General features: G+C 61.6%; 2 protein-coding genes across 2 annotated transcripts in view; both read left to right on the plus strand.

Annotated features, from left to right (window-relative positions):
- The window catches only part of HPSE2 (heparanase 2 (inactive)), a 115,026-nt gene extending 105,437 nt beyond the window's left edge, over window positions 1-9,589 (plus strand). The window contains exons 12-14 of the mRNA XM_076338006.1: window positions 7,514-7,659; window positions 8,643-8,789; window positions 8,872-9,589. Of these exons, the coding sequence (XP_076194121.1) occupies window positions 7,514-7,659; window positions 8,643-8,789; window positions 8,872-9,037 (459 nt within the window). The 3' untranslated portion in view covers window positions 9,038-9,589. The remainder of the gene's footprint in view (window positions 1-7,513; window positions 7,660-8,642; window positions 8,790-8,871) is intronic.
- A 552-nt stretch (window positions 9,590-10,141) lies between these two features.
- HPS1 (HPS1 biogenesis of lysosomal organelles complex 3 subunit 1) lies at window positions 10,142-11,947 on the plus strand. The gene is given in 9 exon segments (XM_076338849.1): window positions 10,142-10,268; window positions 10,357-10,494; window positions 10,561-10,703; window positions 10,931-11,039; window positions 11,239-11,317; window positions 11,319-11,399; window positions 11,482-11,584; window positions 11,684-11,788; window positions 11,880-11,947. Coding segments are annotated over 8 exon segments (810 nt in total). The 5' UTR covers window positions 10,142-10,169; the 3' UTR covers window positions 11,742-11,788; window positions 11,880-11,947.
- The last annotated feature ends 109 nt before the right edge of the window (window positions 11,948-12,056 follow it).

Below are 12,056 nucleotides of genomic sequence, written 5' to 3' on the forward strand. Positions count from 1 at the left end.
AGGAGATGTCAAGCCAGAGAACAGCCTGCTGAAGGGCAGAGTGGAAACAGTGCCCTGCAGAAATCTCCCAGCCAGCCTCAGCATGAGCGCCTGAAGCAGGTCTGAGCAGGGCATCCCCTCCACTGCTTGTCCTTTCAACCATGATCATACCATGTCTCGAGGACTGCGGCATCCTCTGCTCTCTGCACCCTTGCTGCATTCAGCCTTCCAGGAGCTCTAAGTCTGCTCTGAGGCTCGTTTTATCTGCGAATAAGGAGACAGATTTAAAGTGCCTAAACTCTGCTTGCTGTCACAGCGGGTTAAGGGGCCTTTCCCTCTTAGCGCACCATAAAAAACATCTCTGAAGTGCGTATGCTTGGAGTCTCAAACGCATCAAAGCCATGCTGCGGCTAGCAGCTCTGGCACCCACCCTCCAGAGCTGTGGGACATGTGCAGACCCGGAGCCAGGCTGCTCCTCCTGCACCAGAGACTGGGGCAGAGACACACTCCGTCTGGGACTGGCAGTAGCGGTTGGTACTTCGAAGGATGGACACAGCCACTGCCCACATCTCCTGGAGGCACCGTGCTAGTGACAGATCTGCCCACCTTGGTGACAGAACCATCCTGGGGCTGTGGAGGAGGTGGGACAGCAAGACCCTTCCCAGGGTGGGTTGGTGCTCGCTGGTGGAGCAGAGGGAAGTAGCACTATGGTGAAAAGCAGCAGAAGAACAGAAAACAGCAAAGAAGTCACATTTGGTTTCCAAGCCCTCTGATCCGGCAGCTCCACTCCCTTCCTGCAGCCTCCATCGCCTGGACCCTGTTAGGGAGAGGTGATGACAAAAGAGAGGTTTGGCTGTTCCTCCATCTGCTCAGTTCCCTGGGAAGGTGGAGGCCGCTGGCTGGGGGCTAGCTTGTGAAGGGCAGCAGTAGGCAGGGGCCACTTCCCACACGCCACTTTCCCAGTGCCCGGGCAGGCTGTCCCCTCAGAGCCACTGGAGCCCAGCAGCAATTCCTGTGGCTGCGCTCCCACAGCAGGAATTTTGCCTTAATGTTAGTGTTTGGCCTTTCTCCAGGATGGAGAAAAAGAGCAGAAGAGACAGAGATAAGGGAGAGGGGCTGAGCAAGGGGTGCAGCGGCTCGAAGGCTGGGAAGATGTGATGCTCATCAGAGGCTTGGTGGTTGTGGTGCTGGCACAGCTGGGGGAGACCCCGGGCTGTAGGGTGAACGGCTGATGCTCAGCCCAAATACAGAGCTTGTGGTGCTGCCGGCACCGGTGGATGAGAATGCTGCTCTCTGAGCCCATGGGTGCACACATGTTAGCAGGTTGTTTGGGATCGGGAGCAACTCTCCTGGCTGTCCCCACGTGCTGCGCTTTGGGACTCATTGCAGAGCTGTTGCAAAACGTGACCTGGTTTCCTTTCCCTAACCAAGAGCCAGCCTGCCATAAGCCCCCATAAGCGCACAGGGTGCACAACACGGCCACAGCAGCAACTGTTCTGCTCTACAGAGCTGCTCCTGCACCAGCTAATGTCCCATTGTCCTCCCTCGCCCTGCCTGCCTCCTCTCCTTTCCCTCCTTAGCCAAAAGACACTGGGGTGAGGGACTGACAGCCCCTCATGTCATGCTTCAGCCATAGACCGCTTGCTGGCAGAGAAAGCTGCTGAGAAGATGTGAAGGCGGAAGGCGATGCAGGAAAGAGTCGTGTGAGATGAGGCGTTCACAGCCGTTAGAGCAGGAAGGAAGAGGATCAGCATGGTGAAAGCAACAGACGCCCAGGGAGAGACGCCAGCAGCTTCAGGGGACTGGTGGGTGGGCACCTACAGGGACCGAGTCTAAGCAAGAAAGGAAGTGGGCAGCGTTGGCTGATCCTTTCACAGGTGCAGGTACCTGGATCAAAGCAAGGGTCTGTCCTTCCCTGCCAATGCCACTGGCTCCTGGCAGCCTGGTCCACCTGAAGCCCCCTCGTTTGGGGCTAGGAGGAGCATTGTTCCCCATTCATAGACCCTCTTTGGAGTGTCCCCCATGGTGCTCAGGGCACACCCGCAAATTCCCCCAGTACAGCAGCAAATGTTGTAGGAGACCGCTCACCAAGTCCTGAGCTCTTCAGGACCTCCATGCAAGGAGGGTTCACACGCAAAATGGCAAACAGCTCACGTCCCTGAGGATGGGTGCATGCGAGCTCATAAGGACAGCGTCAGCGCCCACTCCCAGAGCTGATCATTTTGACTTCAGCAAATTTTCCCTTTGGGGAGAGGCTCTGCCTTGCTCTGCTTGTCACAGGACTTTGCACAGGATTTGGGTGAGAAAGCCTCAAACTCCACAGTCCAAGAAGCACATAAAACTCAGGGATAATGTTAAAAGCGGCATCAGTCCAGCCTTGCTGAACGAACAACCAGCCGTGGCTTGAACAGGATGTACGGACCCCCGCAGGGAGAAAGCTTTGGATGCTGAGGATCTCTTTAATCTAGTGGAAAAAGAAAGAACAAGAACCACTGATTGGAAGCTGAAGCCAGACAAATTCAAGCTGAAAATAAGGAGTGGGATTGTTAACAGTGCGGATGTTTAACCGCTGGAACAGACTCCCTGGGAAGTGGCGGCTTCTCCATCCCTCCAAGCCCTCACAACCACAATCACTACTTTTCTGGAAGATGTTTTTGCCAAAAATGAGCCATCAGGCTCAACAGAGGGATAAAAGAGTGAAGCTCTCTGTCCCGTGGTGTACGGGAAGGCAGACCAGCCAGCCCTTATCTCCATACGGGGTGCTTGGACTGTGGAAAAACGCAGATGAAGGTGCAGGAATGGAGCAATCTGTAACAGGCTGTTGAAACTCAAGCGTGCCTGAGGGATGGAGGAAGAGCTTGGGAAGCTTCAGAAGAGGGAATAAGCAAGAGGAAGAGGAGGAGGGTGGGCAGCAGCCAGCTGATGGTGCCGGTGACACGGGGACACAGAGCCATGCCCCAGCAGCCCCAGCTAGAGGAGGCTGTGCACCACGGGGTCGGCAGCCTGCTCATTTGAAGTTCAGCTGCCTTTGACAGTTACAGCGCCCGGGAGACCAAAGGGCTACAGCTCTGTTACTCCGGTTTTCTGGTTATGGCAATGTCTTCTCACATGTGGTGAACATGGAGTTGAACAAACTCAGGCGAGCTGTAAAGCTGCTTTGCTATCTCTAGGAGAGAGCGTGGAGATACACTCCTGCGCCCTTCCTAATGGCTCTTGGAGATGGGAGGGTCTGGTTAATAGGTCTGTCTGAAGGTCTGCCTAATCAGCCTTGTTTCCAAAAGCTGAAGTCTCTAAAAGCTCCTATAATGAATTAAAATGTGCAAAGAGATCAAGTGGGACTCTCTGGGCTTTCCCCATCTAGTGGAAAGCTCGTGGGTCTTCGCTGGCCCCATAGCACTCAGATGTGGCTGGCCTGAGCTCTGCACATCAGCTCACTTGAGACAAGCGCCCTTCCTGCCCATAAATCAGGGGTCCCAGCCAGGAGACCTCCTGAGGCACAGGACAGCTCTGCCTTCAGGTGCTCCTTGCCTGCAGCTCCTAGGGCTGCAGTGGCAGCACTGCTTAATGGGTCTGCAAAGTAATTAAAGCAAGGAAGCTCCCTCAATTCCCGGGGGACTAATAGTGGACCAGATTCCCGTCTGTTATTCCTCCTCTACCGCTACAGCTGTATTGCTGGCTCAGCCCTCACAACGGGAGCCCTCCATGACTCCAAAAGCCAAATACTTTCTGCAGTTGCACTGGTCAGAGCCGTGCATCTCCCCAGGGATCGCCTGGGCTGCCTCCGACAGGATGCCCAGCACCGCACTGCAAGGCGAGCGCTTGTCTTTGCAAGGGGCATATGGACACTGCCAGCCTGGGGGCCATGCTTGCACAGGGCTTGCCATATGGGAGGGGGTGCCAGCCGCTGCCAGGGGTCTGGGGAGAGGTCACTGATCGGTGAAAAAGCCACCCCAGTTGCAGCCAAGCTAGGTTTCAAGAGCAACTGCTTCCCAAGCTGGTCACTGTTTGAACAGGAGTCAGTAGCTGCAGGTGCCCAGCAGCCCCAGTGTGATTTTAACTGGGGTTCACTCACGCCAGCGGTAGGAGCAGTGCCAGAGCACCAGCCCAGCTGGGGGAAGTGCCCGCACCCGGCGGGTTTGATCCTGTCATGCTAGGTGTGTGTGTAATTCATCATCCAAATGCTCTGTGTCACCAGCTCCTGGTAATTTATTGCAAGTAACATGATTTTGGCCCCTGCCGCAAGCGGGCTTGCGATGACGCGAAAAGCTGCAGCTGTCTTCAGTGCTTCCCTGCAGTAAGCTGAAGAGCTCGAGTGCCTCGAGGCCGGGCTGACGACTCCTTTTCCAGCCCTGGGTCGTTTTTCTGGCCCTCCTTTGAACTCTCTTTGGTATTTCCACATCCTTTCCAAAATGGAGGTTTTGGAACTAGCCTTGCCAGCAAGGCAAGGTAAAATCACTACTCTCCCCTCACCTCCTGCAGATGCTGGAGGGACAGGTCAGTCCCCACGTTGCCCTGGGGGCATTGCCCGCACCGAAATACTTTACGCTCAGCCATGGTCATCTGATGCTTTGCAGAACGGCTCACCCTGCATCACTGCTGACTGCCTTACCCATCTCGTGGCATCTGCACAGTTCTTCTCAGAAAAACTGTTTACCCTTAGCTGGATCAGAAGATCACAAAACGTGACCAATGCTTCCCAGAGAGGCAAGCATCTCTCCTTGTGCCCAGCCCAGGAGATGCCGCACCCTCACTGCCACTGAATGGCACAGCTCTGCCTGTAAGCTGCCTCAGCAGGAGCCCAGGGCTCAGCTCCCCAAGCTCTGCAGGGGAGCAGGGTTTGTCAGAGCACCCTTGGGAAGAGTGCATGCTGAGATGAGAGATTTGGCAGTAACCGGGGCAGGTCGTGGGGCTGGGCAGCTCCCTGCACCCCCACATTGCAAACCTTGCTGCTGCTGAGCCTTGAGAGCAGAGGGATGCCGGTGTCAAAGCAGCAAACCCCCGGGGGATCACACTGCCCGGAGGGGCGGGTGCTCAGCCAGAGGCTGGAGCTGCTGGTGCCAGCTCCACATCGCGACAAGGCCATCACGAGCCTCCTGCAAAACAGCTCTTGAGACCCATATGGAAATTTCAAGGGCGGCCATGAAGTCTCTGGCCTCTATTGCTCCCATAACTTGTGGGCGAAAGCAGCATCTCATCAGTGGAAATACGGAGAGGAGGCGAGAAACCCCAAGGGGTTTCTGCTTTCTTTCTGCTAGAAAGACCTAAGAGCCTGAGCTGACAGGTAGCTCGGAGCACTGAACTAATTTATTTTTAACTCACGACTGTGGGACTAAACACTGCAATCTGTGCTCACCTTTGGCCTCGCCATAAACTCAAGTAATTACTCATCTAATGACGCCTGCTAATCAGCGTGGCTCACCGGGGAGCCGGCAGTGTGCCAGGCACTGCTTCTCCCCCCTGCTGTGAGCCTGAGCGGGGTGGGCCGGCACAGCTTCCCGCAGCGGGGGAAGGCTGGCACAGCCCCTGCAGCACGGTGCTGGCGGGGACATCCCCAGGGTGTGGGGCAGCACCACCGGCCAGCAGGGACAGGGACGGTGGCACGCGCCACAGGGACGGCACACATCTGAGGCATTGAGCAACTGCAGCTCAATCTCCCTGGGAGCTTTGGCCTCATGGACTGAGCCTCCTCGGGGTGCACAAGCCTCTCCCTTCACCCTCACGTTTCCTCCGGGGCCCAGGGTTTGCAGGGGAAGCAGTTACCAGGCTGGTGTGCCACAAAGCCCCGTGGTTTTGGCTGGGAGCAGCAAGAGGAGAGCAGGAGGCGGCTTTTCCTCCAGCACTGTGGCAAAAGCTTACCCAGAAAGTGGGAAGTGGGTTTGGATTTCCCTTTGCCAGGCCAGCCCAGCGCTGCTGGAACTGGTCAGCTTCTGCTGAGCTGGGCTGGAGAGAGGATGGGGACCGGCAGTCCGGTCTGGCCGGTGGGCATTCGCCTCATGCCGGTTGCTGCTGCAGCATTGCTCTGTGTTTCATCTGCTGGCCTCTTCATCCAAAACGCATGTTAATCAGGGGCTGTGTGAGCGCTTCCCACCCACAGGACGGATACCTGTACCTGTGTGAGGGATCTGAGCTTCCGCCTGTCCATCCTGCCCTGTAGCCTGGGGCCCTGGAGAGCCCATTCCCCCCTTCCATGCCACTCTGGGGTGGCAGACCCCTTCCTGGCACTATCCTGACCACGCAGGATAGGTGTGGTCAGGATAGTGCCCTTTCCTCATGCCTCCCCAAGCAGTGTGCAGAGCCACGGGGTGCTTGATCCGTGCTCCTTTCCACATCAGCAGTGGGTCCTCCTCACTGTGCGGGTCATGCTGCCAGGCAGAGCAGTCCCTAGTGCCAGCATGACCATTGCTGCTGGGTGTCCGACATTGCCGAAGGGTTGGGGGGATCATCCCAATTGCCCTGGGGCGCATGGTCCCTCTGGGGCAGCCAGTCTGGGTTGCGCAGAGGGTGTTTATCCAGAGCGCTCATGTGTGTGAAGGTGCCCCAGCACGTAGGTGGTGCCCAGCGCACCCACAGGCAGCACCCAGAGAAGCAGCGTGAGAGGCTCCATCTCCCCAGCATCACCCAGGGTGCCCGGAGCAGCGGCAGGGCCAGAGTCCCATCCTGCAGAACAGCAGTCGAGCGCCTGAGTCTGCCCTTTCCCTTCCCACAACCCTGCTTCATTTACCGCACACCTCCCAGCTTCTGCAGCGGATGAGGGGGGGGCTCTGCCGGCAGCGGCCTCCGTCACCGCACAGCCTCGCCTTCCTCCCCGGGGCTTGGGGCCCATCCTGTGTGCCGAGCGAGGCCGTGCCCTGCGGGAAAAAGTAGTATGTGGTGACGTAATTAAAGGCTGCATCATTAACGCATGTGTGCAGGGGCTGAACGTTTCCTACTTCTTGAGTGCTCGGCTTCCCCGCGCTATCTTCATGGGTGCTTAATTCCGCGGGAGGCTTTAAAATGGGAGGAATACCTCTGGGAAGTGGAGCACCCTCAGCAGTCACCAAAGCCAGCGTGCCATGAACGGAGCTGGAGAGCACAGGAGAGCTCTGGTGTGCTCCAGCCCCATATACAGAGAGGGGTGGAGGGTGACCTGCCTGCTCCAGAGACATCACCGTCCTGCATGCCTCAGCTGGAGCTGGTGCACAGGTCCGCGGAGTGGTTATGTGCAGGTCCGTGGGAACGTGCGAGCGCATCCATGCTGCTCCCCACGCTCCGCAGCCCAGCCAAAAGCCGAGCTCCTTTAGAGGGTATCGGTGTCTCTCAGCACGGGTAGAGTAATGTATTCTTCCCTTAATCTCTTTCCTGGAAACAGCGATGCCATTTTGGCTTGGACTGCATTAAAAAAGCTCACACCAAGGCAGACATCTGGCACACAACATTTTCACCCAACAGCCGAAATTTTGCTAGGCTGTAAGCAGGGAAGCCAGTCTCTCCTGCCCGCTCCTGCTGTGAGTCAGGGGGGACCGTTGTGCTGCTGACTGTCCCCTCTGCCCCCCAGGACTACTGGCTGTCCCTGCTGTACAAGCGCCTCATCGGTCCCAAGGTCCTGGCGATCCACGTGGCCGGTCTCCAGAGGAAACCCCGGCCCGGCAGAGTCATTCGCGACAAGCTCCGCATTTACGCCCACTGCACCAGCTACCACAAGTAAGCGGAGCGAGGGAGGCTGGGAGCTGCAGGGGGGGAATAAGCAGGACCCCCAGGAGATGGGGACCACCGAGGACATGCTGGGGCAGGAGCCCAGGGTTTGGCTCCGGCAAGGCATGTTGGCTTCCCAAGGGATGCGCTCAGGTACTGTTCTGGTTGCTGTGGCGGTGGAGGGAGCGCGCGGGAACAGCAATGCCTCCGATGAAAGTCGTGGCAAGCCCGTGCCTGGGAACGGGGACGGACGGGGACGGTGCAGTGGCCAGCAGGCAGCCCCGGCAGCAGAGATCAAGGGAGTGGATTTCACACGAGGGGCCCCCGGTCGGTCGGGTTACCCACCAGGCTGCGCTGCCGGGGAGCCCGTCCTGGTTATTGTTTCGCTGATAAGGTCTTTGAAAGCGCCCCAGCAAGCCGGGGGGGTTGGCCACCTCCTCCGCAGACACAAGTTGCTATTGTGGAGGAGGAGAGGCTGTTTCTTTACACAGTCCAGATGCTTTCAACATGCCTCCAGCTCGGTAGGAAACCTTGTCCAGTAACTGACAGGTGCAAAGTGCTTTCGCCTTTGTTTGGGGCTGCCTGTTTAGGCAGGGACAGAGGATCAGTGTCCGGACCTGTCAGTTAGGTGCCCGGGGCAGCGGGGGCAGACGCCACTCGCGCACAGAGCTCCCCTCCGTTCTCAGCCTCCTCCCTGCAAGGCCCTGGGGGGCTGCCCCGGGACCTCCACCCCCACTCCAGACATCGGTGTGGCACCCCCTCGAGCTGTACCACCCCTGGCCGAAGAGGGGAGGGGGAGATTGGGAAGGTGTCATCGGGCTTTGTGATGGGGAGATGGCATCTCCCTGTGGAGGGGCAGCTGGGATGGTGATGTTCCCTCTGGATGGGTGCACGAGGCCGGTTTTTGCAGAGACCCCCAAACCTCTTCTTGGAAGTGATGCTCCCGGGGCACATGCCAACGTGACCCTCAGCTCCCGCTCTCCCCTTTGCAGCCACAACTACGTCCGGGGGTCCATCACCCTTTACATCATCAACCTGCATCGCTCCCGGAAGAAAATCAAGCTGGCAGGGACGCTGCGGGATAAGATCGTCCACCAGTACCTGCTGCAGCCCTACGGCAAGGACGGGCTCCACTCCAAGTAAGTGTGATGCTGGCAGCTGGGGCTGCCACCGCCGCCCCGTCCTCAACACCACTGCCCTGATCCTCTCCTGCTCCCGCAGGTCGGTCCAGCTCAACGGGCAGCCGCTGGCCATGGTGGACGACGGGACCCTCCCCGAGCTAAAGCCTCGTCCGCTGCGGGCCGGCCGCACCCTGGTCATCCCCCCGCTGACCATGAGCTTCTACGTGGTGAAGAATGTGAATGCGCTGGCCTGCCGGTACCGATAGCCGGCGGCCCAGAACGGACCCGCCGGCCCCGCTCCTGCCCCCGCGCACTCCCCAGGACATGCTGCCTCCTCGGCAGCCCGCACAGCCTCGCAGCAGGGCCACGTCGGGCGGGCACCACACCGTGCCCTTGTCCTCACACCCTGGACGCCCTCCAGCTTGGCACCCTCTCCCGCCCTGCAACTGCAGAGCTCCGCTTGGCCCTGGCCACCATGCCGCCGGAGCGGTGCGACGGCAAATTTGCAGGGCCTGCCACGATTCATCCGCAAGCTGCGAGAAGCACCCGGGGTCTGGTGCCCACCGTCTGCTGGGGAGGGCTGGGATGCTGAGCCCTGGTATAGCCCGGGACGGGCACCCTCCCCGGCCCCTCCAGTCCCGCTGTCCCTCAGAGTGACCCCTTCAGCAGCCGGGTCCCCCTCTCCTCTGCACCTTCCCGGGCGGCGGGGGGCGCGGGCAGCGCTGCCGGTGCAGCAAGCGCATGGAAGCAGCTCCCTCTGCTGCCGCCGGGCTGCCGCCAGCCCGGCCGGGACCGGCACGGGGATGCTGCGGGCAGGGCGAGCCGGGAGAAGGGGCGCCGGGGTCCGCCCCGGGCGGGCGGGGCTCGGGGATCCGCGGCTGGAAATGTTGATGATTAAATTATACGGCCCGGAGCGGAGCGGCGGGAGGCGGGGCCGGAGGTCAGCCCCGGCCCCCCCCCCCCGGGCGGGGGGCGGCGGCGGCCGTCGGGCCGTGAGTGTGTCCTGCCCGGGAGAGGGGCGATGTCGCGGGCAGGAGCAGCCGGGATGCGCCGAGGCGCTACCGGAGGTGTAATAAAGTTGGGCTGTCAACAGCGCCGGCGTCTTCTGTCCGCCACGGGCCGGGGCCGGGCCGGGAGCGGGACGTTAGCGGGGCGGGGCCGGGGCCGGGGCCGGGGCCGGGGCCGGGGCCGGCGGGGCGGGAGCGGGGCAGCGCCGGGGCGGGCAGGCGGGCAGGGCGCGGCGGTGCAGGGCCGCGCCGGGCCGCCGGGGGCGCTGCGCGCGTGGGCGCGGTGGTCACGCGCGGCGGAGCAGGAAGCGGCGCGGGGCGGGCGGAGCCGCGCGGTCCCGGTGCCCCCCGCCGCCGCCGCCGCCGCCGCTGCCGCGGGTCGGGCCGGGCCATGCGGTGCGTCCTAATCGCCAGCACCGCGGCCGAGCTGCTCTTCTACTGGGCCGATGCCGCCTTCCTCCGCCGGCTGCGGCCGCCCCACGCCGGGCAGGTGGGGCGGGACGGGACGGGGCGGTGCGGGAAGGGGGTGCGTGGTGCGCGGTCGTGCGTGGGCGCTGACCTGGGGGTGTGTGCCCCAGGGCCCGGCGCTGGAGGACAGTCTCAACACCCTCTTCGCCCCCCTCATCATCTCCTGCGCGGCGCTGCTGGAGAAGCTCGCCGACACCTATACCTGCTTCGCGACCGAGCACGGACGGCACCTCCACGTCCTGCACATGGTAGGGCCGGCACCGGGGACCGGGGTGCCCTGGACGGCCCCCACCTGACCCCGTTGCCGGTTGCAGTTTGGGGACTGCCTGTACATCGCGGTGAATGGCGACGGGACGGAGAGCGAGGACGACCTGCGCCGGACACTGTTCGTGCTGCGGCGCTTGGTGGAGGCTCACTGTGGCCTCGTCACGCTCGACTCCCACCTCGTCCGCAAGGAGTGAGTGGGCACGGCTGGCCGGCACGGGCTGGCACACAGGGGAGCCGGGGCAGCTGCCGAGTGGTGCCTTCATGCAGCCCTGGAGGGGTGGGAGTGGGTGTCTCCAAGCTGGGAGCCCCCCTTGCAGCAGGACCCCCTGCCTGCTGGGCTGCAGCTGGGTTCGGGGGTTCCCGTTCCCCCAGGGAGGTGACAGCCAGCTCTCAGCTCACACTCTGCGGCCATTGCAGGTTGCGGCCAGCTGATTCGGAGCAGCGGGAGCGTGTTTGGAGCCTGCTGCGGGGCCTGTTGGAGACCTACAGCCACCTGCGGGAGGAGGACCAGAGCTTTGCGGTGGAGGTACCATGCCCCAAGGTGTCACTCGCCTTTGGGGCATCCCAAGGGTGTGAGACTGCGTGAAATCCCGGGGTGTAAGGAAGGTCTCCGGGCCGGGGACTTTGGGGCAGATCCCTGGAGCAATGGAGGCTCAGACCTGCCCCCGAGGCTGCATGGCTGGGTCTGTGGGGGCTCAGCAGCCTTCTCCCCGCCTGCCCCCCAGGCCGTGGAGCGGCTCATCCACCCTCAGCTTTGCGAGCAGTGCATCGAGTTCCTGGAGCGGCAGGTGGTGCAGTACATCAACGCCAGCCCCGAGCGCGGCGGCGACGAGGTGGGCCATGCCTTCCTTCTGGTGCACACCAAGCTGCTGGCCTTCTACTCCAGGTGCGCCCGGCCCCAGCCTCACCACCCTCCCCGGGGCAGCCTCTCGCCTTCCTGGCTGAGCCTTCCCTTCTCTGGCCCGCAGCCGCAATGCAAGCTCCATCCGTCCCGCCGACCTGCTCATCCTCATCCTCCTGGTGCAGGACCTGTACCCCAGCGAGAGTGCCGAGGAGGAGCTCGACCCCCAGGTGCTCCAGAGCAGGGTGTGGGGGGCAGCGGGTCAGGGTGCCCCCGCAGGGTGATGTCTTGGCGGCCAGGGCTTAATTTTTTTCCCCTTTTTTTGGAAGTCTGTGGCAGGGAAAGTGCTCCCTCAGGGACCCAAGAGAAGTGAGAGTATCCCTGTGAGCGGCCCTGGCTCCCACGGAGCTGCAGAGAAGGACTCGGATGACCAGGTGAGTCCCTGGGATTGGGAGCTGCAGGGTGGGATGCTGGCTGGGCTGCCTGCATCACTCTCATCTCTGACCCAGCTGTTGTTGCTGGCAGGACACAGATGATCTCTCCATGCCCGAGGTCTACTACACGCCGGAGCCCTCGCCAGGCGGGCACAGCACGGGTGAGTGCCCGGCTGGGCAGCAGCCCTGCCCTGCGCCCCCCAGCCCTGCGAAGGCTCTGGGGCTGCGTGGGGGGCTGGCGGGGAGGGCAACCTGCCGTGCTCCCTGC

Source organism: Aptenodytes patagonicus, chromosome 5 (genome assembly GCF_965638725.1).
Source record: "Aptenodytes patagonicus chromosome 5, bAptPat1.pri.cur, whole genome shotgun sequence".
Taxonomy (NCBI): Eukaryota; Metazoa; Chordata; class Aves; order Sphenisciformes; family Spheniscidae; genus Aptenodytes; species Aptenodytes patagonicus.